This window comes from Harmonia axyridis, chromosome 1, assembly GCF_914767665.1.
Source record: "Harmonia axyridis chromosome 1, icHarAxyr1.1, whole genome shotgun sequence".
NCBI lineage: Eukaryota > Metazoa > Arthropoda > Insecta > Coleoptera > Coccinellidae > Harmonia > Harmonia axyridis.
Genome location: NC_059501.1, coordinates 76454858 through 76478972, shown reverse-complemented (window position 1 = coordinate 76478972; position 24115 = coordinate 76454858). Strand labels below are relative to the sequence as shown.

Sequence of the window (24115 nt, the reverse complement as noted above, 5' to 3'; positions counted from 1 at the left end):
GTGAAAGAGAAAGGCAATAGTTCTGTTACTTATTGAATAAATTTAATGAAGGTCATAGGTAATTATGCTTAAACAAATCAAAGATTTTAAAGGGTGGACCAGTATGATAAGCGGAAAATGCAATTTGCTATATTTCAGTTCAATAATAGGTACAATATTCCACCCAATATCAACAAAACTTTAATAATCCATATTGAATAAAAAAAACACATGAAAAAGATAAATTCTTACAGTTTTTCGTATGTATGTAAATTATTTTATTTATAATAAAAATATTGTTAACATATTTCACATTTTTAAAGGACAAACGTAATGACATAGAGAATATTTAAGCTTGCATCACTTAATTTCAAAGCTCTTTTGGATTTTGTGATAATTCTCATAAACGCTGTAATTTTATCAATCTTCAACGAGAGTAAAAACTATAATAATTCATTGTTATATAATATCAAGTAATGTAAGGTTTAGATATTCTGTGTCATTATCTTTATCCTTTAAAAATATGTTAACAAGTGTTGATTGAAATGAAGTAATAGATTTTTAAGGTTGCATTTTATATGGCTCAGATACATTAGATTGTTTCACAAGAACATTTTTTACTTCTGATAAACCTTTCTCCTAAGTCCGCTGGCTTCTAGAGTTCTTTTAGAAAATTATGGTCTCAGTCTGCCAAATAAGGACTACATTATCAATACAATGAAATCTGCTTTTGACGTAAAATTTTTTAATACTTATGCGAATAAAGAACAAATACTAATCTGCTGAAGAAAACAGTAAATTCCACTTTGAATGAACTAAAATATGACCCCATCTCATTCATATTTACACTTAATACTTAAAAAACTGCTTGATTTCAAGGATATATTTTTTTATACCTCGTACGAAGATTTCAACATTTTTTCTTTTCTACTCAGATAAGGAATATTCTCTCACAAGATATTTCTGAGTTGTGCTCGATTTTGATTGCATTTTTTTAGTTATAACATTTATTGTATTCAACGAATCCAAAGAAATACATTTTTCATACACAATATGGAAGAACAAGAATATCAGCCGTTTCAACATTTTTAATTAATTTCATCATTGAAAATTTAGACATGCTTTTTATTTCTGCTTTCAAATAACTCACAAGTAACTGCTCCTCATGGAAGATATAGGCATAGGCTTTGGTTTTACTTATTCGTCAGGCGTTTTTACCCCTTTTTCATGACATCTGTTCAAGATCATAAAATACAGGACAAGATCACAAAAGGAAGAAAAGGAAGAAGTAATATTTGATACCAACTTACTTAGGACTATCCTAGAAAATTTCTAGAGAACAGTTCGAAATGGAAATTCTTTTTTAGCCTCAGCAAATAAAATTTTCAGTTCAGCTGTTCAAAAATCATTCTTGAAATGCCTCAAGTTTCCAGAAACATGTTGACAACATGTCATTCTGCTTCCTTAGCAATTCTGAGACGTTGAATATTTTAGAGAATGGTTTACGTAGGAAATACTCTGCCTCTCTCTGACTATACGAATTATTATCAAGTAAACAGGCCACTGTACTATCAAAAATATTGGCCATACACCTCTCTTAACTATCTATCGACCTGGTGGCCAAGATACAGATATTACTTAGACGATGATGACCTCTCCTACCGATCTTTAAGAATGCAACGTGTAAGTAAACCACGCTTGTTATTTGATTTGATCTAACTACGTTGCATGCAAAATATTGCACGCTTTTAAGAGGCTGATATGCACCAAAATGTCAATAATAACGGTACTAGCAGAAATGGACTTATGATAGTAACATGAGAAGAAAAAATGTTGAAAATAAATAAATAAACGGTATTTTTGAGAGAAGATGAGGGTAACGTGTTAACTGTTACCAGAAAATCTTTCAACAAATTCTCTCGAAAGTGGTCTAGAGGACGAGCGTTAAAGCTCACTAAATATTTCCGAGTGTGTTGAGAAAAATTGTCATTTATAGGCAAATAATTCGAGTGAGTCATAGGCCACATATAAGGTGTAGGAAAAAGAAATCCATTATTTTCGCATGAAAAACAAGTCTTTAATTACCATAGTTAGAATGATCCGATTAAGATCAAATATGTGCTGTTTTGTTAGATAACTTATTGCCATTTTGAAGGTAATATCATTATGCCTCACTTAAAGAAGTCCCCGTCTCTATCGGCAAAAAATGAAGAGTAGATTTTCTCAAGCCTCTGTTGAAGCGAATTTTTCACCAGCAAAATTGCTCACGATGGACAGGAACAATGGTAATCACTTAGTGTCAGATCTGGTCTATAAGGTGGATGCATAAGAACCTCCCAACCAATCTCTCGAAGATTCTGGCGGGTCCTTATAGATGCGTGTGTCGCCTAGTGTTGTCCTGATCGAACACAAATCTTCTCCTATTGGCCAAAGCTGGCCGCTTCTGGGCGATTACTTCTTTCAGACGGTTGTTGATAGCACAGATCCGAGTTAACAGTTGTGCCGAAGTGGAGCAGCTCATAGTAGATAATTCCTTGCCAATCCCACCAAACACAGAAAAACCTTCCTGGTCTTCAATCCTAGCTTGGCCACCGTTTCTGCCTGCTCACCGCATTTCGACCACGACCGTTTACGCTTGACGTTGTTGTGAGTGCTTCAAAAATGGGTAGATTTTGTTGCGATTCGGCAGCGATTAGCAGATGAAAATTTGGTCCATGAGGTTCTTTTGCGTCAACTCGTGTGGTACCCATATATCGAACTTCTTCTTGAGACCATCCTTATGCAAATGGTTCCAAACGGCTTTTTGTGCAATCTTTAGCTCTTGGACAATCGAAACAGTTCTTACATGACAATCGAACTCGACAATGCTCATGATTTTATCGATATTTTCGACAACTGACAATTGCCAGTGTGTGGTGCATCTTTGACATCGAAATCACCAGAAAGGAATCAACGAAATTAAAATTGAGCATGATTGGCTGTTATAATATCAGGTCCATAAACACTATTTACATTTTCAGCCTGGCTTGCATTTTCGCCTTCATCGAGGAAAAACTGTAATATATAACGCATTTTCTCTTATCCATCTTTGACGCACGCCAAAACTCAAATTAGTCAACTACTCACAAAACTGTCAGTAAAGTTTTTGTAGTATGAAATTTCATCTTTTAACGCCCCATCTAATGGAACCCTATTGGTCTTAAACAACGTGAGAGACAAATAACTAAAGCCATCTATTGGAAAAATAATGGATTTCTTTTTACTGCACTTAATATTAACAAGTTATGTGCTGTTTAAAAAAAGGGAGCTTCGTTGCTATTACAGCTACGCAGAACATATCAAGCCATTTCTCCGCTTGTACAGTATTCTTTCTCATCAAAAAACAGTTCAGTATCAATACACAGAACGAAAGCTTAGAGAACTTATTATCGGCCTATGCTCAGCGGGAAATTTGTCGATTTTATAGGCAACTAGCGTAATTATCTAGTAGTAGCAAATCCATAATAAAACTAGGTCCCTATCGAATATGTGCTTGCTCCATTCATTGTGGCGGAGAGTATCATCAGCTGGGTATAATGCAAAAAATATAATATTTATTTTCTTAAAAATCTAGCTGATCTTAATTAGGAGACATGGATTATTCTCGGGACTATATGTATATCATGAATTGGTCTTCGATTCTCACATATTTGAATGGATACAGTAATTTTTCTTGGAGCGCTTTGAATGGTTTTATTAATCCAAATGAGTCAATAGGTATCTGCTGATCTGCTTGAATATATTTGGTATCGAAAACCTGTTTTTTTTCTGAGGCAATCCACCAATAGACCAAACATTTTTGTTTTGACCTGAAAATCTTTTACGGCAAGTGGCAGTGTCATGCTGAAACAATACTTATTTTGAAATTTTCTAACAATTGTATGTAAATCAAAATTGTAAGAATGGAATTATGTATAAGTATAATTTTTCGTTCACGTTCACACATTTTTGGTTACTTTTTTGCTGTTGACGACGGTCTTTGGAAAATAGCAGTTTTCGATTCTTACTCCTAATATAATATTCAGCAAATTAACAATACTGAACACATATTTTTATTGCAGATATTTGATGATGAAACTAGAATGATTCGTGCTCAAACAGCTTCTCTTTTGAAAAGCATTCATTTACCTGTACCACGCCATAGAAGCTACCCAATCACTTCTCTGAACAGGTGAGGTTTAAAGTAAAATTATCGTTATTATTGAATAACTTTTCGAATTGTACAACAATAGCAATAAAAACTTACCAATTAAATTTATATGGAATAGTACTTCGATTGATCAAACTTTGAGTTTTGATTACCAGTTTTGAAGGATGAATTACCAAAGAGTGTTTTCTCAACTTTTCCATTTGCCTTGTATGACGAAAAAAAACTAGCAGAAATCTTCATATTTTCAGATATGGCGAATATCCTGCAAGGTTATCAAATGATCATTACATTAACAGATTAATGAACATTTCTCCAAAGAATTCCAGAGTAGAATTCGTTACTTATTTCACAGAACCCATCAAGAAGTATATTGGTAAGTTAACAACAAAACATTGACTTCGCTGTGGATGTTCTTAAAACAAATAATCTTCACTCCCATTCAAAATAACATTGTTTTAATAAAAAATATTGAAAATATACATTGGTGTAAAACTTTGCTTCCACCGTTTTTTTCGAAGTTCGAAGTTGTAAAAAACTGGTTATGATTCAAAGTACTGTCCATCACTGGCCACTACTTTCTTCCATTTTTCGGGCAGCGTACGAATCCCGCGTTAAAAAAACTGGTCATCTTTTGAAGCGATTCACAAATCGATCCAATTTTTCACTTCTTCATAAGACCGGAAGTGCTGGTCAGCCAGGCCGTGTGCCATTGATCGAAAAATGTGATAGTCCGAGGAAGCAACGTCTGGAGAGTACGGCGGGTGGGGTAGGACTTCCCATTTCAACGTTTCCAAGTATGTCTTGACCACTTTCGCAACATGTGTTCGAGCATTGTCATGCTGTAAAATCACTTTATCATGTCGCTCGTTGTATTGCGGTCGTTTGTTTTTCAATGCTCCGCTCAAACGCATTAACTGCGTTTGATAATGATCGCATGTGATTGTTTCAGTCGGCTTTAACAACTCATAATATACTACGCCGAGCTGGTCCCACCAAATACTCAGCATGACCTTGGAATCGTGAATATTCGGTTTGGTCGTTGACGTGGAAGCATGGCCGGGATATCCCCATGATTTTATGTGCTTGGGATTATCGTAATGAACCTATTTTTTGTCTCCAGTTAGAATGCGATGCAGAAATCTCTTCTTTCTTAGTCTTGCAAGCAGCTGTTTACAAGCAAAACGAGGCAGTTCAACATCTTTCGGCTTCAACTCGTACGGCACCCAATTTCATTGTTTCTGAATCATTCCTAAGAATTTCAGGCGTTTTGAAATGGCTTGTTGCGACACTCCCAATGATCCTGTCAATTCTTGTTGCGTTTGACACGAGTTTTATTCAAGTAATTCCTCCAATTCTGCATTTTCCAAAAGCTTCTCTCTTCCACCGCCATGCTGGTCTTCGACGTCAAAATCACCGTTCTTGAAGCGTTCGAACTAGTCTCGGCACGTTTTTTCACAAATAGTGGCCTCACCATAGGTATTTGAGAGCATTCGATGAGCCTCATCCGCAGATATCTTCATATTAAAGCAGAAAATTGAAATCTCCCGCAAATGACGAGAATTTGGCTCGAAAGCTGACATGTTAAATCGAGAATAACTTTATGATGCAGATACAAATCCATCAATATTTCGATGGCGTTATGTTAACAAATACCTGAGTTTATTGTATGACATCTACGATCTATTTATTTCAACTACCGCTACAGCTATCTATTGCAAAACGGCGGAAGCAAAGTTGTACACCTAATATAATGATCGAATGAAAATTCACCTATTATTATTATTACTATTCAGAAACCGACGCATTCGCCATTTTGTACGATTCCTCACGTCTTGGATTGAATTGGATCTTTGAATGTTTCTCTACGAAAATGAATAATAACAATGAGAATAATTGGAATATAATAAACAATAATTTTATATGTAATGCTAAAATTAATCAAGTTTAGAAGTAGAAAAATGACCTAAATGGCAAATGGGTACTGCCTTGACCTCTGTCATGATTTTCTTTTCTCATTTTCTCTAGGCCAAGGTCATCTTTCCTGTGTTTCTTACGTTGGAGACCGTGGTGTCCATGGACGTAGACGTAACGTTTACATCTACGAGGATCCAGTCAAGAACGACATCCAACTGTTGAGTTTTTATATCAATAAATTCAGGGAGGAAAAGAAACAAAAAGCTATTGAACCAGCAAAAGGTAGATGATGAGCAGTTTGGAAGTGTGTTTCTACACTTACTTCGCTTAGCTATTAAATTCAGTGCACTCAACTTGCCAAAGCTTCGGACTTGTAGAGCAGTAACACCAATGGTGCTGATTTTATGTTTGTATTTTTTTTTTATATTTTAATTGAAAGCTTTGTTTTTTGATTGTGTTGTAACATCACCGGTTTTTCATATTATGTTGGTAGTGGCTTAATCAATTTTATGATAGCTATCAAGGTGTTCAAGAACTTCAAGTTGCATTTGAAATTGAAAGTTAAATTATTTACACAAAAAAATAATATATTCAAAAACAATGTTGCATCTTTCATCAACAGAGAACACTTTGAAAAATGAAATATAAAGTTTCATTATCTCCGTATACATATTAGTTCATATAAAACAAAACAACAAAAAAATTGAAGTTGAAAGTTGACAAAAGTTACAAAATTGCACAATTTTTTTACGTTGAAATTGCTCAACCTGTAACTCCGTTTGGGTCAAATAGCCTAAATAATCCGATGGTCAAGTGTGCCCACGAAAAAACTGAATGACTCTATAGATATTACCTTGAAGATTTAAGGCGAATTGATTTTAAAAGTAATTGTTGTGCTTATGATAATATTTATATTTATTCATTTTACTAAATCCACTGCTTAAAATATCTGCTTATAGATGAAAAGATTCTTTGCACGATGAGTGTAACGTTTTGACTATTTTTCTGCAAGATGCTTACTTTTTTATTTATGAAAGTTTCTGTATGTTTCTAACACTGATATTGACTCCGATGATTTTCCTTGCAGCTGAAAAAATTGAAGAATCCAAACCTGAAATTACCGAAATCACTGAATAATACTCATTGCTGATGATCTCTGTCCCTACAGACTTCTTTTACCTTTTCTACACATAACATATCTTGCAAATCCTTTGGAGCACCTTGAGTCTTGTTTCATCATTTGAAGTACCTATGTAATAAATCGAAATACCGAAAATACTTTAATAGTGAATCCGATAAGTATTAAATCATATTAATTGTCTCAACTATAACACCAGCACTGGATAGAAAAATAAAATTTACTATGCTGTACATTAATGGAAGACTTTCTACAATCACTCATCAATGAAAGTTTGCCAGAATTTTTCTGGCAAAATGCTGGATTTTCGATATTTTTAACTCAACTTTCTCAACCTACATTCGATGGTATTTTAGAATTATTATATGCACAATTATATATTTATTTGAATTATTTTTTTATGGATATTTACACCAATGATTGGTCGCTTTTTTGTTGTTATCGATTAAGAACCACCGAGCTTAATAAATATTTTGTTGAATAATCTTATTCTTTTTCGAAACCTTGAATCATAAAAGTGGGGAAATTTTTCAATTACAATTTTTATGATAAACATATTTGAAGGTATTTTTTCGTTCATTATCTTCAATGATGATTTGTAAGAATTTTGTGTATTACTGTAAATAACGGCGTATATTTTCCTTTCCTTCCTTATAAACACTTGGCTGACTGCAGTTTTCTTAGTTCTTTTTTCAGCATGACTTTTTTCCATAGTTATTTTTGATTTTTGTCTAGAAGTTTTGAACTCTCCCTAACATATCAATGAACATATAACACAGAAAATGCAAAAATACTACAAAAATTATTGCAACAATGGATGGAAAAATTATAGGCCCTAAAAATGTGATTCAGTAAGTTCAAGAGATACTGTAAAATATCTAAAAATTCAAATCTTACTAACACCTAATGTGAATATATATTCTGCAGTGCTGCTAAATAATGTTATCTCCACATCATCATCTGAATCCATTTATCGAATACCTACTAATTCATCATAAATGAGTCAATGAATCATTAAAAATGAGTCGACGGATTTTTTAGGTGACTCCATTGAAACAATCTGTCATTTTTATAAAAATCGACAACTAAAGACAATTTTTGAACAGTTTTAAATCATTCTTACGATTGAAAGATCTCATTCTGAATGAAGGTTACGTTTTAGAATAAACATCATACGTATGCCGAGTGGTGGTAAGAATCGACAAGGAGTTATTTTTTTAAAGGTCAAGCTTATTTTCGCCCCGAAAACTTTTTTATGGTGCGCCGCTGGTGGATTCTGGAATATGAAATAATTTTTTTGTTTTATTTATAAACATGTTTTTCTTTTATAATTTTTACACATCTGTTAGCATTATCGAGAAAAAATTAAATGATTTTTTGTAATTTGTCACATTTAATTGAAATTTTCAACTAAAAAAGAAACAAATTCGAAAACGAAACAAATACGTAAGAATTCACCACCAGCACCGTAAAAATAAATTTATAGAGCAACAATGAGCTTGATATTTAACCGTAGGTTCTTACAATCACTTAGCAAAGTTAATAAATAATGGGAACCCTAAAACGAAACCTATGTTCAAAATGTTGATCTTGATACCTCAAAAACTTATAAAGCTATGAAGAAAAATAAAAAAAATTTTGAAAATTAACTTACTGTGAATTTCATTTAAATGGCCCTAAGATCGTAAAATCTAACACCATAGGACTTTCTTCTCTTTAATTGATTTTTCAGGAGCAATTTCAAGAATCAACACGTTTTTTAAGTTAAACCTAAGACGTTCAAAAATACTGGTGCGCCCACTGATTAGATTTGTTTTAGATAATTCTGGGAACACGAACTCGAGATTGTCGTTAGTTCACTTTTCTTTTGTAAGTGGAGCGATTCAATAAAATTTCCATATTTCCATGGAAATGACAATATGTAAATCAAGGGAAGTACCGACAAAATCCTTAAAATCTAAAAAGGTCGGAGTTGTTGTCGCCACTTTTATCTTAAACTTTTTCAAGATTGAGTGGACATACCACTATTTCTAGACATCTTAGGTACTCCTCATTCCACCAATGACAAACGCGACTTTCAACAGAAATCAAACCTTTCAACGGACATTGATGTGGAGATGCTTTTCGCCTTTAAATACCTTCATGTTTTTGGTTTTGCTGAAAACGCATTTTATTGAAAATTTCCAGCTGCTCTCTCTCCAATTCGCCCATCCAGAAGGTTCAACTCTGCCAAACAACTGAGTGACGAAACTCCACCAGAGATCAAAGAACTTCGTGAAGCAAGAGCAGCTAGACTAGCCAAGATCAACGCTGAAGATGCTCCATCTGTCGAAGACACGCTTAAGGAGAAGAAGAAAAGGGAAGAGGCTAGACTGGCTGAAGAGAGGTGATTTATATTTGTTATCATTTTGTTATCATGCTGAAGGCCTTCAAGGCTTCTGATTCATCGCCTATAACTGCCGTAGCCATCTTCAGAGGATTTTTAGGTCGTAGTTTATGAATCAATGATGACATTCCTCAAAGTGATGTTGTTGGTGATTCGGATACTGTAGTATTAAGATTTAAGACTTAATTAAGAGGGTTTTCATTACACTGTGGCCTTATGGTCTATTGTGCCCCTCATCAGAGCTATTCTCTCCATAACGCGATCTACAGCTCGCCTTCCAGTTCCAAAATCTTAATGAACTCCAGTACCTGGGATGGCTTCAAGGAGGCTACTTCCTCAATTTTACAAATTTCTTGTCCAGAGCAGATTTTGCCTTGGCTAGTGATGGCGAGGCATTCCGTAACCATGTGATCCGGAGTTTCTTCCTCCTTCCCACATAATCTGCACTCGTCATTTTCTACTAGATCCATTCCCATAAGGTGTTTCCTAAGTGACAATGTCTTATGAGGAACCCAGTGAGGAGGTGTAGTATATTCTTGTTAAGATCTAGATACTTCTTGAATCTCGCATATTCTTCGAAGATACTTGGGATGATCCAACTCAGGAAAATTCCGCCTTATAGTTTTTCTTTCGGTTTTCCTTCTTCTGAAACTCTTTCTTGAATGTCAACTCTTTTTCATATGTATATTGTAGTATATTGACATTGATGAAGGGCAACCAGGCGCTATAAGTAATTGGTGTCTTTTCTTCCTTTGGTAATGTTATTGGAATCATTTTAGATGGTGTTTCACCATTAACTAGCAAGTACCCAAGTACTGGCCAGTTTATGAAGCACCATGTACCAATGGAAGGATCATGCACCACGTTGAAGGGAAATTGGCTTTAGGTGAATTTGCTTGATTTTTTAATGTTTTAGAATTCGTGATGCTGATCAAATGTCTTCATTGCATTGCCACTGTAAATTCAGCCGTTTAGAATACATAGGATGCTAAAAATAACTTTTCTAAAATTACAAATTGCCATTGTTTATTATTATTCAATCTTGAATCTCCTTACTTCCTTCCAGAGCTTTAGCAGAGGAACAAGCAGCCAAAGAGGCTCAGGAGGCTAGAGAGAGAAAAGAAAGAGCTGCCAAAGAAGCAGCAGAACGAGCAGCTGAACTGGAGAGGCAAGCAGAATTATTAAGACAGGAAGAATTGGCGAAACAGGTATATACGATTCTGTCAAAAGAAAATACTGGGAATTGATAATTCAAAGTCAAAGAATCGAAATTCTTCTTGTCATCAAGTTGAGACAATAATTCTCTATACCCATATGTAGTCGATATTTTAGTTTGTTACAGTCTACCATTTTGGGAGTTCAAAGCGAGTGACTTATGCGAAATTTGGTTCAAGGATGTATATGTATGGTACGCGAAGGATTTTGAGTAGAAAATATATTAACCATGAATTTAATTCATTAAAAACATTTGAGCAGTACAGTTCATTCCATATATATAAAAGTATATAAGTTCGTCAATAAATTAAGTTTTCCAAAAATTCAGCTAGCTTCCAAACACGAAAAAATAAATTCGTAATTTTATTATTTTAGAAACGACCTCTTTTGAATGCGATATGTATAATTAACGTACGAATTAATGTACGAATAACATAATTTGCGTTTCATTGAATAATTCCAAAGGTTATTTTTCTCTTTAAATTGTCCTAGATTGGAGTAACGATTGATCTGATTTCAGGCTGAGATAGAAAGAGCTCGCAAAGAACAAGAAGCCCAACAGCGATTGGAGGAAGAAAGACGTCAAGCAGAAGAATCAAGAGCGGAGGAAGAGAGGAAGCAACTCATTCGACTCCAAGAAATCGCCAAACAAGCTGAAGAAGAGAGGGAGGCAGAGCTCGCGCGACAAGCTGAAGAGCTAGCCGAATTAGCGAGGCAAGAAGCCGAGTTAGCAGAACAAGCTAAGAGGGAAGCAGAAGAAGCAGAGCTAGCTAGACAAGAGAAAGAATTAGCCGAACAGAAACGTTTGCAGGAGGAATTAGCAGAACTGGAGAGGCAAGAAAGAGAACTTGCTGAAGCGGCAGAAAAAGCCAAACAAGAATCGGAAATTGCTATGCAGGAGGCTGAAGAAGAGACACCACAAGACACAACTCAAGTAGAAGAATCACCAGAAGAACAAGTGGAGAAAGAGGAAGCAGTTGACGACGAAGCAGAAAAACCTCAACAGGATGAGCAAGTGAGTGAAACAAATAGAGAAGAAATGGACGAACCTGTACAAGTTGAAGAGGAACAAGAACCGGAAGAACACAATCAAGAAGAGCCTCTAGTGGAAGAACCAGCACCAGAAGATGAAGACGAACCTGTTGCTGAAGCTGAAGAAATTCCCGCAACTCAAGAAGATACCGCTGATGAAGCAGAAGAAGAGGAGGAAGAATAAAAAAAATGAATCTATATTTTAATTTAACTTAAGATAATGGAAATTCGACAAATTTTATTTTCATATTGAATAATTTCATTGGAATTTACATTTGGTTATGTTTCCGTTTTATGTTGCATTTTGTTTTGCATTTAATGAAATTCTGTTCATCACATCATCCAAATTTCATCTGTTTTTATTATGCTTTTATTTTTAATAAATTATTGTTATTTTCATCTGTTTTTTTGTGACTTTCATGAAATCTTATTTAATTTTAAGAATCCAATTGATCATAAATAAGTGAAAAGACTGAGATTTTACTGGATTCGATGTTTCTAAGATATTCCAGTATAGAGAAATTGTAAGTTATCAGATTTTCTTACAGAAACTTACAATTTAGGCTTAATGATTTCTACTTTCATAGTTATCATTACCTTGAGGTCACTACTTACTATTCAGTAAGTTAAAAGCTCTATAAAGGCCAGGACAGATTTTGAAATCTCCTTCTGCAATGAAGGAATATAGCTTTCCGAATTCTCTTTTTGTAGCTACTAGCTAATTTCAGTATATTCTTCTATTGAAAATTGAGAAGGTATTTTTTGAATCAATACAATAAATAACTTAATCTAAGATCTCTAAAACACTGGCAAGCTCACCTTCTTGGATTTCAATGGTATTGGTCCCTTTTCACTTGATTTCCGCTATATTGAATTCCATCTATATTGAATGTGTGAACAAGGGGATCAAAAATTCCAAGATTTTGAGTAATGATCCTAAAATTGAAGAATTAATGAATATATATGGCGCTATTGACTATTGTAAACCTATCGAGTCCCATTTCTGAATATTATTTTAAATGTAAAATCGGTATAGTGGTATGGTGGAACAATGGCTATTTAAATAATATCTGTACCTCAGAACCAGATGAACGTAAGTCCATTTTTTACAATTTTCAGGTTATTAATAATAACCTGAAAATGCAAAAGGGGATTTTTCAAAGAACTTGAGTTGTTATGGCTTAATAAGAAATCAATTTCTACAAACAATGATATATAAATGAAAATGTCTGGTCAATGAAAAACTGTCATTTAATTTCAAGAAATAGATTCATTCTTCAATCATTCCGAAGTACAAATATTTTCTCGGTTCAATTTTTTTTTCAAAGAAGAAAACATTATATATATTCTTCATCAAAGGGCATCTTGATTCCTAAAAATGAATGGTTGTTGAAAAAAAGAACAATAAATGACAACATTTGAATTTGCAATTGTCATGCCCAGACGTATATGGGCAAAGTATTTTTGCTTTCTTTTCAATTATAAAGATCTTACCTACACTGGAAAACGAAGCCTGCTGCCTCTACATTGTAGAGGGCGCAGCCTTCCCTTGAATCGGGAATTGGCACTAATGAACCGAAAGAAAAAGAAGAAAAATTATTCTGTGAATAATGAACTAATGCACCAAATCATAGAATTAATAAAACCATATATTATTAGTTCAATGCACCAAATATATTCGGCAACCGAATAATGCACCAAAAGAAAAAGAAGAAAAATTATTCAGTGATTCACGACAGCTGATACAGTTCATTGACAATCTCTGCATAATAACTAGTTTCAAGATGTCATACGGAGAAAAGATTCAATCTAGAGTTGCATTTGTTTAGTTGTTGTAAATTGTATTGAATGATTTTGAGCATGTATATTATAGCATTTTACTTTTAACTTCAATCATTTATGATTTATTCGTGAAGTGAATAGGCATATTTTATATTATAAAGTATTTGAGTGTATATTAGTTAACATGGCAGACAGTAAGTTGCTAAATACTTCGTCTTCAGCCAGCCCTCCTCCGAATTGTGCAATTTGCTTAGGATCATGTTCAAATAAATGTTTTTCGGATACATGCATGCATCAATTCTGTTTCAATTGTCTATTGCAATGGTCAAAGGTGAGTAATTGTGTGAGAAAATTTAAAATGAATGTATTAATCTTGATTTATTTTAGATAAAAGCTGAATGCCCCTTATGTAAACAACCCTTCAAATCCATAATTCACAATGTGAAATCTAATGAGGAGTATGAAGAACATATTGTCGAACAACCTCTACCTGCACATCTCCTGGACAATGATCAATTCCATTTAATTTTACCTCATAGTCCTCCAACTCCAAGACATCACCGATTTCATTTTAGGTAAGTTAGACTTGTTTTCTGTCTAAATTGAGTATAATTAAATGAAGCAATTCTTTCAGAACTACATTTACGGTCAACACCCATGGGGAAAATGCAATTCAACGGATGCTTATGAGTCATTCCCTCACCAATGGAATCACTATTTCCAATTATTTACCACATTCAAGGTAAATTTACCAAATCTTTTTCCAGTAGAGACTAGTAACCAGACAAATGTCATGAAGTATTCAGATAGATGAAATTTAAATTATATTTCTGTTTTGAATAATCCCCGCGTTATCCTTTACAAATATTAATATTCTGTATTTATTTCAATTCTTCTTTTTGTAGTCACTCGATAAGACCTAGGAGGAGAGCGAGATGCACAACTACCAACTTTAGGAGGTCAATTTATGACTCCAATTTGTGGGCCAGTGTCCATTCCGATCCAATGAGTATGACAATGAGATTTCGGGAAATTACACCAGAATTTTTCAGGTTAGTATTTTATTTAATGTTGAAGGTTTCTACTATTATGATTCATTTCAAATTTCCTTTTCAATCAATTACTTAGGCCTTAGAATAATGTTATTGTTTTTAGTTTGAATAAAAAGTTGATTGTTTTTCATAATATTTAATACAATTCATGATGTTCGGATAGAATAACTAGAACAAAACACTACTCTGTACAAATCGTTTAACTAGCGCACTCTATAAAATGTCAGATATATAAATCAACTCATGTGATATGCATAACTTAACATAACTTATTCATACAAAATTTCATTATTGTTTTTCCAGTAGTTTAGACATAATTGTAAAAAATTAAAAAGAAAAAATTCTTTCAGCACTCTGTATCTTTAATATGGACGCCACGCCATTAAAATTTTTTTTTTAATTCAAATATTGAATAAATGAGATAAATAATTATTTTCTTTATTTATATTAGGGCAAATCCACAAAGTCGAACTCGTCTTGTACCATGGCTGAATAGAGAACTTAATGCTTTGCTTCATGAAAACACCCAAGATGTAATGGAGGTAGTTGATACAATTATGGATTACCTTCTTAGGTATCACATTTGTAGTCGGCCTTTCAGAGTCTTGTTGAGATCCTATCTCAACAATAGGACAGACCATTTTGTTCATGAATTCTACAACTTCATGCGGTCACCCTTTGACATGATTGGATATGACAGACATGTTAACTACTTCGAAAGACCAACAACTCCCATACCTTCTGTTGACATTTCTGAAGATGATGACAGTGATGTCATGATAATAGAGGAGAATCCTGAAGTTATAGAAGTCCATAGTAGCGATTCTGATGATGTTATAATGACATCTTCGTTTGTTCCAAAACCAAGGATCTTGCCGGAACGTTCAACGTCTAGACGATCAAGACGTGTGAGTATTCTTTCGGAAAACTATTCCCGAAAATGGAGTTAGCATTATCATTACAAATTTTGTTTTAGGTGTCGGTATCTTCATCTTCGAGCAACGAAGAGCAGAGAAGAGAGGACGGAAGGCCTAGAAAGCTCAAATTGAAACGAAGACGGAGAGAAGAAAGAGACAGCAGACCAACACCAAGGGCTTCAGAACATCATCCCGATGGTAATGAATCTAGCAGCACTGACAGCATACCATTACCTCCTAGGGTTTCAGGAGACCTGACAGATGGAGATGGTTCAAGCAGTAGTGTACTTGATGATGTACCCTTAGCGAAATATATGAGGATCAAGGCATCCATTGGGAAAAAACTGTTGAAGAAAAGTTCCGCCAAGGCAAAAGCTAAATCCAAAGATGGCCCTACAGATAGGATTAGAAAGAGCCATCCGAGAAAGGAGAGTCCGAAAAAAATGAGAACTGCTGAAACCGCTTCTTGTTCCACATCCAAGCCCCATTCATCAAATTTTCATCCCCGAAGGAGAACTTCAAGTGCGAGCAGCTCCAGTTCTAGTAGTTCCAAAAATCATGATTGCGAATCAAGGTAAGTTATAGTGAAAGTTACTTACTAGAATTAAAATGGGAAAAGCACTGACGTGGAGTCAGCAGCTCGTATTTATGTGACACTTTCAGGAAATTTGAAGTTGATTTTCGCTCTAATATATAAATTTCAGTGTTCTGAAAATAAATCTGAAGTCAATACTTTGTGGTCTACCCATAGGTCTTCAGGTTTCTGGGATGCCAACTTCCTCTACGTAATTTAGAGAGCGATATCTCCCAAGGCATGTCATACTAAGTATAATTTAGTGATTTACATTCAGTATATCATTTCTCTAATTCTGTCGCAAATTTGTTCATTCTGCAAAGATATACCTGGTGGTTTAAAAGTCTGGAAATGGTGAATTTATTTCGCGCACAGGTATTCTGATTCAGATTTCGGACCCAAAAGGGCCTTCTACGAGAAATGAGGCCGAACTTTGAAATTTCACATCAAAACCCATCTCTTTCATTGCAAATCCTGATTCGGCGGGAGATTTTGGATTCGAATTGGTTGAAATCTAAATGTTCTCGTTCATTTTTGAGCCCTATGCAGCGTTTTCTGTTCAAAAATCATTCAGATCAGGATGCAAAAATTCATATTCTGATACTGAGGTCCTTAGTTATTTTTCTTGTTGAATCGATTGAGCCTATCAGATTTTGGGTGCAAAAGGGACTTATACGAGATAAGAGGCCCAACTTTGAAATTTCAAATGCAAACCCATCTTTTTTATGGCAGATTTCAAAGTTGCCCTTTTGCACCCAAAATCTGATGGGCTCAATCGATTCAAAGAGAAAAATTACTAAGAACCTCAGCATCAGAATTTGAATTTTTGCATCCTGATCTGAATGAAAGCCCCCGGATTTTTGAACAAAAAACGCTGCATAGGTCCCAAAAAAGGACGAAAAAAATGTTGGTTTCAACCAGTTCAGATGTGAAATTTCCCGCTGAATCCGAATCTGCAATAAAAAAAATGTGTTTGCAATTGAAATCTCAAAGTTGGGCTTCATATCTCGTATAATGCCCTTTGGGTCAAAAATCTGATGGGCCCATTCGTTTCCTCGGGTGGAATTACTAAAGACCCCAGTACCAGAATTTTGATTTTCCACCTATGCGCGAAATTAATTAACCGTTTCCAGACTTTTGAACCACCCGTTATATGGAAATATTCCATTGAAGTAATAAGGAAGGAAAAAATAATCTCTAATAAAAGGCTCATTCTAACACTGGTTCATTCAAATTCGTGGCTCGTTTTTGAATTTTGAACTTGTGCAAGAATATCGATATTATCTTTCATTATGAATGCAGCGCTGCCTGAAAACGTATGAAATCTAAAATTCCATTACTCCTAAACATTTTTTTTCAGGAATAGAAGAAATCCCAATGAATCTTCTAGTAGCTCCAGCAACCACACATTAAAACCCAGATTCTCATATCCAAAAAGAGAACGAAATAACAACGTTGAAGCTGCTCCCCGTCCATCACAAACAAGGTCTGATAGACATGCATTGTTAAGGAGTCTCTCCTTAATGCCCCAACAAGGCCCTTCTAATATCTCTCAGATTTATACACCATCAATTAGAGGACAATCGGCTTTTCAGTCAACTAGTAATATTCTTCCTACTCCAGTTCCTGATGAACCTATTGATTATACACCAAATACATATAGAAGTAATCGACACAGTGATAGTTTACTGAGTAATGCTGGAAAGCCAAAGGTGGAAATGTTGAATCATTGCAGATCAGCTCCGGTAACCTTGCAGCCTGATTCCCTTTATGCTGAGAATCGTGCCGGACCTTCGTCTTCATACCCTTCTAACTCATACTTTGAAGATTTACAGAGAAGATATAATTGCGATTATCAAGATCCCAGAAATTCTCCTGATTTAATAGACTTATCTGTAACATCCAGGATAAGACATGAACATCCCATGACGCCCAGTTGTGTAGGACCAGATTTTCGTTCTAAGTATACGCCGTCGGTTTACTTTGATCCCTGTGCGTTAGGTGCTCATCAAAGTAGTGCTCATCGTTCACCGAATATTTCAATGCCGTCTACAAGCTATGCGCCCTATAATTTCGATAGTGTACCTACTAATAGTGCGCTTAAAAGTGAACCCTCTTACTCAGAATATCAATCGGAAGGATCAACCAAATATTGGACTGATTTATCTACACAAACTACTTCACACACAAATTCTAATGATTCTTCTTATAACAATCAAAGTCAGCAGCCTAGAAAGTCTGTAATACAAAATTCTCGTGATAATTCAGTTCCTCAGGATGAAATAATTTCACCAAGATGGTCTAGCTCTAATTCTCCTTCTTATCCATGTTATCCTGAGAATTGGTCTGATTGTTCTGTTTATTCTGATTGAAATTATAGTGTTGGCAATATTTGATTTTATATTTTATTGGGACATTAAGATAATATAAATTCTTGAATTTTATTATTGGAAAGAATATTATACTGTAAAAGATAATTGTACTCGTCTTTATCAAATTTTTTGGGTGTAAGTCATGAATGAAAAAATTTATCTAATTTGTTTAGAACTGCACAGCAATTGCAATCGAAAGTGTGAATAAAATTTGAAAATATTTAACAGTATAAGAAATACCCTAGATACATAGAAGAGTTGATTGTATGAAAAGTCTGATAGTTGACAGTATATTTGAATAAACTTGAACAGAACGAACATTTTTGCTAAACATTTAGTTATATTCATTTTTTTTTTTGAACTGGTCCAATCTCTCTCCAATTCGATTGTTGGGAACTTTAAACAGATGGTTATGTTTCCAACCTTGTGAAAAATAATTTTTATAATATTTATACTTTTTTTTTTTGTGTAAATTATAATTGTAATATATCAATTATTGAAAAATTTGTGTTCTTATTTTATTTTAAACACAACAACTTGAAGCTTCCCCATAAAAAAAATGAGGTCTGAAATAAATTATCAAAAAAAAAAAAAATAAATAAATAAGGAGTATATGGCAAGGATTTTAGAGTAAGACAACTTATCAAAAGAATTTATCATTCATAATCTGTCATCACAGCCTACTACAATTTATTCTCTATATTACTTTTACATTGTTTTTAAATAAGAGTAAGATAATAATAAATTTGACCATTTATCCCTATTAGGAGTACGATTCTGACACAATTTCTGCTTTTTCGTACTTCTGGAGGGTTGTATAAAAAGTTGACAATTGATTATGACTAGAATAAATGAAAAATGAAATATTTTTCAGTGTTTGTTGTAGAATGGATTCTCTGTAAAAATAATTTTCCTATGCAACAGACAAAACTGTACATTCGAATTCCTTTCAATTAATAATCACAGACAGCCTTTGAAAGAAAATCTATACAGATTTTCCAAGTAGAGAAATTTCACTATAAAGAAAAAAATTCACATATAGCTACACTAATATTTCTATAAATAATATTTTTCAAAATAAAATTTGAAAAATGATAATGACCAAATAAAAATGAAATTTTATCATTATATTCAAAATTCATCTTCTTGATTGAAATTAAAATCCTTAATTTCTTTCGAAACATTTCCAAAATGAAAAACAACATATATTTTGATTTTTTTTAAATCGAAAGCATACATGCTTTATTATGAGGTTAATTATATTTTGGTCACTACCTATTATATTCCCTTTACCATAGTATAAGGAAAGGACAGTAAGCCAGTGTAGTGCTTTTTTCGATTTTGTTGATGTTGAGCGCCATCTAGTTGTACTCACGTTTAACTCGAATTTTACTGTCAAAAATTGGTCCGTAAAGTGGAGCCCTCTCAAAAAATCGGTGTTATTTTGAAGAACTAAAATATTTGAAAATAGAGTGGTCAAAAGATTTCTATATTTTGATATTTTTTCTGTTCTGTAATAAGCATTAACGCCAGTGGCGTGTATTTGTGATAACTTAATAATAACATAAAAATTGTTGGCAATGCCATGCGACCCCTTTTCAACCACGCCACTGAATGAATTATCGTATTATTTCTGCGCCATCTATAGCTCATGATTCAGCGCTATCTATTATCGAGTTACTTTTCCAAATCCAACTGCAGTGGCGACCTCTGGTGACTATTTCCTTGCCGTCAAACGGCGGTTGGCTTACTATCCTTTCCTTGTACTATGCCTTTACAAATCGTGTTTTTTTCATTAAAATGATTAAATCAAAGTTAGGAAATTTGGTAATATTTGAAGAAAATCTAAATATTTTAAAATGATTTTTTTACATAAATTATTCCTTTGTCTATCCTGACTCAAGTGGCAGGCTTCTTCAATTTCCACAAATTTTAATATTTGATATAGGTATTTATTTGAACAATCACGACATCAGTTTAAACATTAAGGATAAAATACCGTCGAATTTGCAAGATATTCAATCATGGAGAAGATCTGCCCATTCAAAAAAATTTTTTCGAATGTGGAAATTGAAGTTGATCATTATTTTTTTATATACAAAACGTTTTGTTTACATCTTCAAACTATAGGTAGGAAGGAGGTATTCACTATATTTTCGACATAACCTTTCCATTCGTATCATATTCTGGCTAATATTTTTGAAAAATATTGTATTAATCAGGAAATTAATATTCGAATTACAACACTGATAAATTGATTTCGAAGATACGGAGCTCAATAGTCGGTCTAGGAATCTGCAAAGAGGTTGAGTTGTTTCAGGATAAATCGAACAGGTAGCGCCTAATACGAATCTTCTCATCTGATGTGAAGGACCAACAAGTTATAAATCATCATGGTCTGCATTTGCAATATATTATTCTGCTTCTGGGGATTCTTAGACCGATTTTAGATGTGTTCATATTTTCTATTTGACTAAACATGAGGGATATTCCTCTGCTGAGGCAGTCAGCGTCTATTTGTTGTGTGTATCATGCCTTTTTATATTAATTTAGAAGTCATACTCGTAAATTGTTTTATTATTGATGGAATGTTTTTAATGAAAGACATTTCATTAGTTATTCCATATTAATGAAGGATGTACCAATAAGAGCCTAAAATTTGAGTATTGAAAATCTGAACAAAGAAATAATGATCGTGTGCCCGATGACTAAAAAAACCATACTTGACCCATCGATATTTGCATTCTTATTGATTCACCCTCCCATAGTCTTCATTGAAAATAAGTATAAGGGAACAAAATTCGAAAACTTAATAGGATGTCTGATATTTATATTATGTTTCAGTCAAATATCTCTGATCAAATAAAATACCTAAGTACATTCCCTCTTTGCAGTAATAATCTTCGTGTGCATCTATCTGAAATTCCGGGCTTTTTAGCCTTGTCGGTCCAGTTGGCTTTTCATGAGACGGTAGGAATGTCCTGACTTTTATAGGTCGTAGTTTGTACCTCGACGCTAGAATGATTCGATATAATTGGCAGTTTGGAAACCATATTTTTACTCTCTCCTTCAGGGGTAACGTTAGTTCCAGCATCGAGTTAGAATCTACGACTTAGAAACCTCTGAGGATGGCTTCCTCTATTTTAGGCGAAACGTCAGGTGAATAAAGTATAAAATGCTTTTGAACGTTTGTTTAATTGGATATGAAATTCTATTGTTTTGATCATATTCATCTTTATAGTGGTGAATTTAGATCTAATGGGTGTTTTTTTTTAGCTTCATGAGAAGTTTCGATGGTCATGGTCGTTGTCTATCGTTTTACCGTTGAGAATGTCAAACTGTGTTTACATTTCTGTTCAGTAAGGTTTGGAAATTCATCATGAATCTTTTAACGGCAGAACAACATTTCCATTTTGTGAAAATTAACTTTGACAAAAAATAAATCTGTTTGTGAAGTCATAGAGCACTTTGTCCATTTCACGGGCAATATAATCGGCCTTATGAGTGAGCAATCCTAGCAATTATTGATCGTTTACTCTTCTCGATTTAAAACCATCAACAAGACGAAGAAATTTGTGTACCGAAGAGAAAATGCTACTGCGGCGCAAAGACGCAGAAATGTCGAAACGTCGCCGTTCACAACTTGTTGGCCATGCTCACTGATTTTTTGTTTCCAAAAATTAGCTAAACATTGACGAAATTTGGTTCCAACCAGACGGCGTAACTTGTCATACAGCGCGCTTCTTCATTAATTTATTGCAAAATTCATTTGGTGATAACTTTATTTCCAAAAGTGTTTCTGTTAACTGGTCCCCACATTCGTGCTCCTCGATTACGTTTTATGGGGCTATGTTAATCATTGGTTTATGTCGGGAAACCAGCAACTCTTGAAGCGTTGGAAGCCAATATTCAAGCCACCATTGACGACTTACAGCCTGCAGATTTATTGGAAAATGTAGTGAAAAAATGGACTGATCGAATGGACCATGTAACTCGTAGACGCGGAGGACATATGCCGGAAATCATATTCATTAAATGAATACCATGATAACATCTATCAGATTATAATAATGAAAAATTCATTTCAACAATATTTCTGTCTTGTATCATTATATTTCTCAAGCTCTTAAAAAACACCCATTACAATTAAATTTCAATCGGATCCGATGTTAAGGAATATTGGAATCTTTTTTCGATATTCTGCTTGATTTGACTCTGGCGTTCCGATCGAAACGACATTCACATGAAACTTGAAATTGTCATTTCATAATTACACAAAATTATTTCAATTCGAAACGATCAATTGTCTCATAAACATTCGGTATATTTTTTCGATATTTTGGTTGAATTTTCTTTCGACCTTTCAAATGGTCATATTTAGGAACGCCTAGTATTCTGTTACGAACTGAAAATTTCAAGATTCCAGGTCCTTCCGTTTGAGAGTTATCGTGTTTAGAGCCAGACAGATGGACATAATTGAGTTTTATCACAGGAAGGACCAGGGCCGCCGCCAGGAGCGGCATACCGGACATTTTGCCGGGGCACCAAAAAGTAGGGGCGCAAAGTCAGTTCATAAAACAAGACTTTTTGCACCTTTAAGAACTACGTTGTTCTTTTGCTATAGATTTATAAATATAGCGTCATGCCTTTAGACAATGCAGGACGTTTTGATAAATTTGACAAGGTGATTTTGAGTTGAAAAATACGATTTCATATAAAATTGAAAAGATGCCTGAGAGGAATAACAGAGGCTCCTTCAAAGAAAATTCAGATGAATTGGCCAAAACAAGGCGGTGAAATTTTATTTCGCCGTGGCGCTTAAATGTCTGGCGGCGGCCCTGGGAAGGACGAGCGCTCAAAATCCGATTGGATCACGGCTATAAAACCCAGCATTTCCTAACCCTGTTGAACAATCCGACCTTGCAAGCCTTCAGCATCAAATGAAGACACTTTTTTCTCGCAAGTGTTGTTTCTCTCAGATAATGCTGGCTCCGTGCAACATTCCTCGTCCTTTGATGATCAGGATGTCGGAGCCCCTCGTTATGGCGAAGCTCTCCACCATGCTCCTGGACCCCTTCAGCATCCTGGGTGCCTCGGAAGTTATAACAATTTTCGGGTTATCGCGGAACATGTTCGGTAAGTCACTCTCCGATACCACTCCCGAACTCTCTGGTCTTGCTATCGGCACCAGAAGGAAGTCACCGTTTGGCTTCCATTGAACACAGTCTCTTTGTGTGTAGTGTATAAATGAGGCGTGGTCACCTGCTGTTGCGGCTGCACTTAGGGCTATCGGGTCGGACACCTGGAAAAGATGAGTTTTCATATCAGTTTTTTATTAAATACTATAAGCTCCTGCACTGTACTATTTTCTTTTATGTTTTAAACCCTATTGTTTATGTCTATTTCTGGGCTGAATCATTCATATACATGCTGCGGTAGAGACGATTGACGAAGGGCAAAAAAAATGGTAAAAGGGCAACGATTTTACACGCTTCAATTCATGTTAAGCTATTGGAATTTGCAGAGACGCGGTAATTTGTCAATTCATCGTACGTGATTGGTAGC

At 34.5% G+C, this 24115-nt stretch overlaps 3 protein-coding genes across 9 annotated transcripts in view; 2 read left to right on the top strand and 1 right to left on the bottom strand.

Moving 5' to 3' along the window:
- The window catches only part of LOC123670806 (uncharacterized protein CG45076-like), a 29727-nt gene extending 17477 nt beyond the window's left edge, over positions 1–12250 (top strand). For 3 of the 5 annotated variants that reach the window (XM_045604362.1, XM_045604361.1, XM_045604360.1), the window contains 7 exons: positions 1474–1662; positions 4080–4189; positions 4417–4541; positions 6194–6364; positions 9408–9606; positions 10673–10814; positions 11342–12250. In XM_045604362.1, the coding sequence (XP_045460318.1) occupies positions 1474–1662; positions 4080–4189; positions 4417–4541; positions 6194–6364; positions 9408–9606; positions 10673–10814; positions 11342–12037 (1632 nt within the window). In that variant the 3' untranslated portion in view covers positions 12038–12250. The remainder of the gene's footprint in view (positions 1–1473; positions 1663–4079; positions 4190–4416; positions 4542–6193; positions 6365–9407; positions 9607–10672; positions 10815–11341) is intronic. The other 2 variants (XM_045604363.1, XM_045604364.1) reach the window with 1 other exon arrangement.
- Positions 12251–13622: 1372 nt separating this feature from the next.
- LOC123671435 (E3 ubiquitin-protein ligase Topors-like) lies at positions 13623–19054 on the top strand. Of its 3 annotated transcripts, XM_045605288.1 has the most exons (8): positions 13624–13966; positions 14023–14210; positions 14270–14377; positions 14541–14687; positions 15139–15595; positions 15664–15802; positions 15854–16178; positions 17539–19054. In XM_045605288.1, exons 1-8 carry the CDS (start codon positions 13820–13822, stop codon positions 18548–18550), a joined length of 2523 nt encoding a protein of 840 aa, XP_045461244.1. In that variant the 5' UTR covers positions 13624–13819; the 3' UTR covers positions 18551–19054. The 3 variants fall into 3 exon arrangements, with proteins under 3 accessions (XP_045461243.1, XP_045461245.1, XP_045461244.1); XM_045605287.1 differs by having other exon boundaries at positions 13623–13966; positions 15664–16178; XM_045605289.1 differs by having other exon boundaries at positions 13623–13966; positions 15664–16178; positions 16309–17608.
- A 1097-nt stretch (positions 19055–20151) lies between these two features.
- The window catches only part of LOC123671433 (trace amine-associated receptor 1-like), a 157552-nt gene continuing 153588 nt past the window's right edge, over positions 20152–24115 (bottom strand). Inside the window, exon 6 of the mRNA XM_045605286.1 lies at positions 20152–23852. Coding sequence (XP_045461242.1) covers positions 23526–23852 — 327 coding nt within the window. The 3' untranslated portion in view covers positions 20152–23525. The remainder of the gene's footprint in view (positions 23853–24115) is intronic.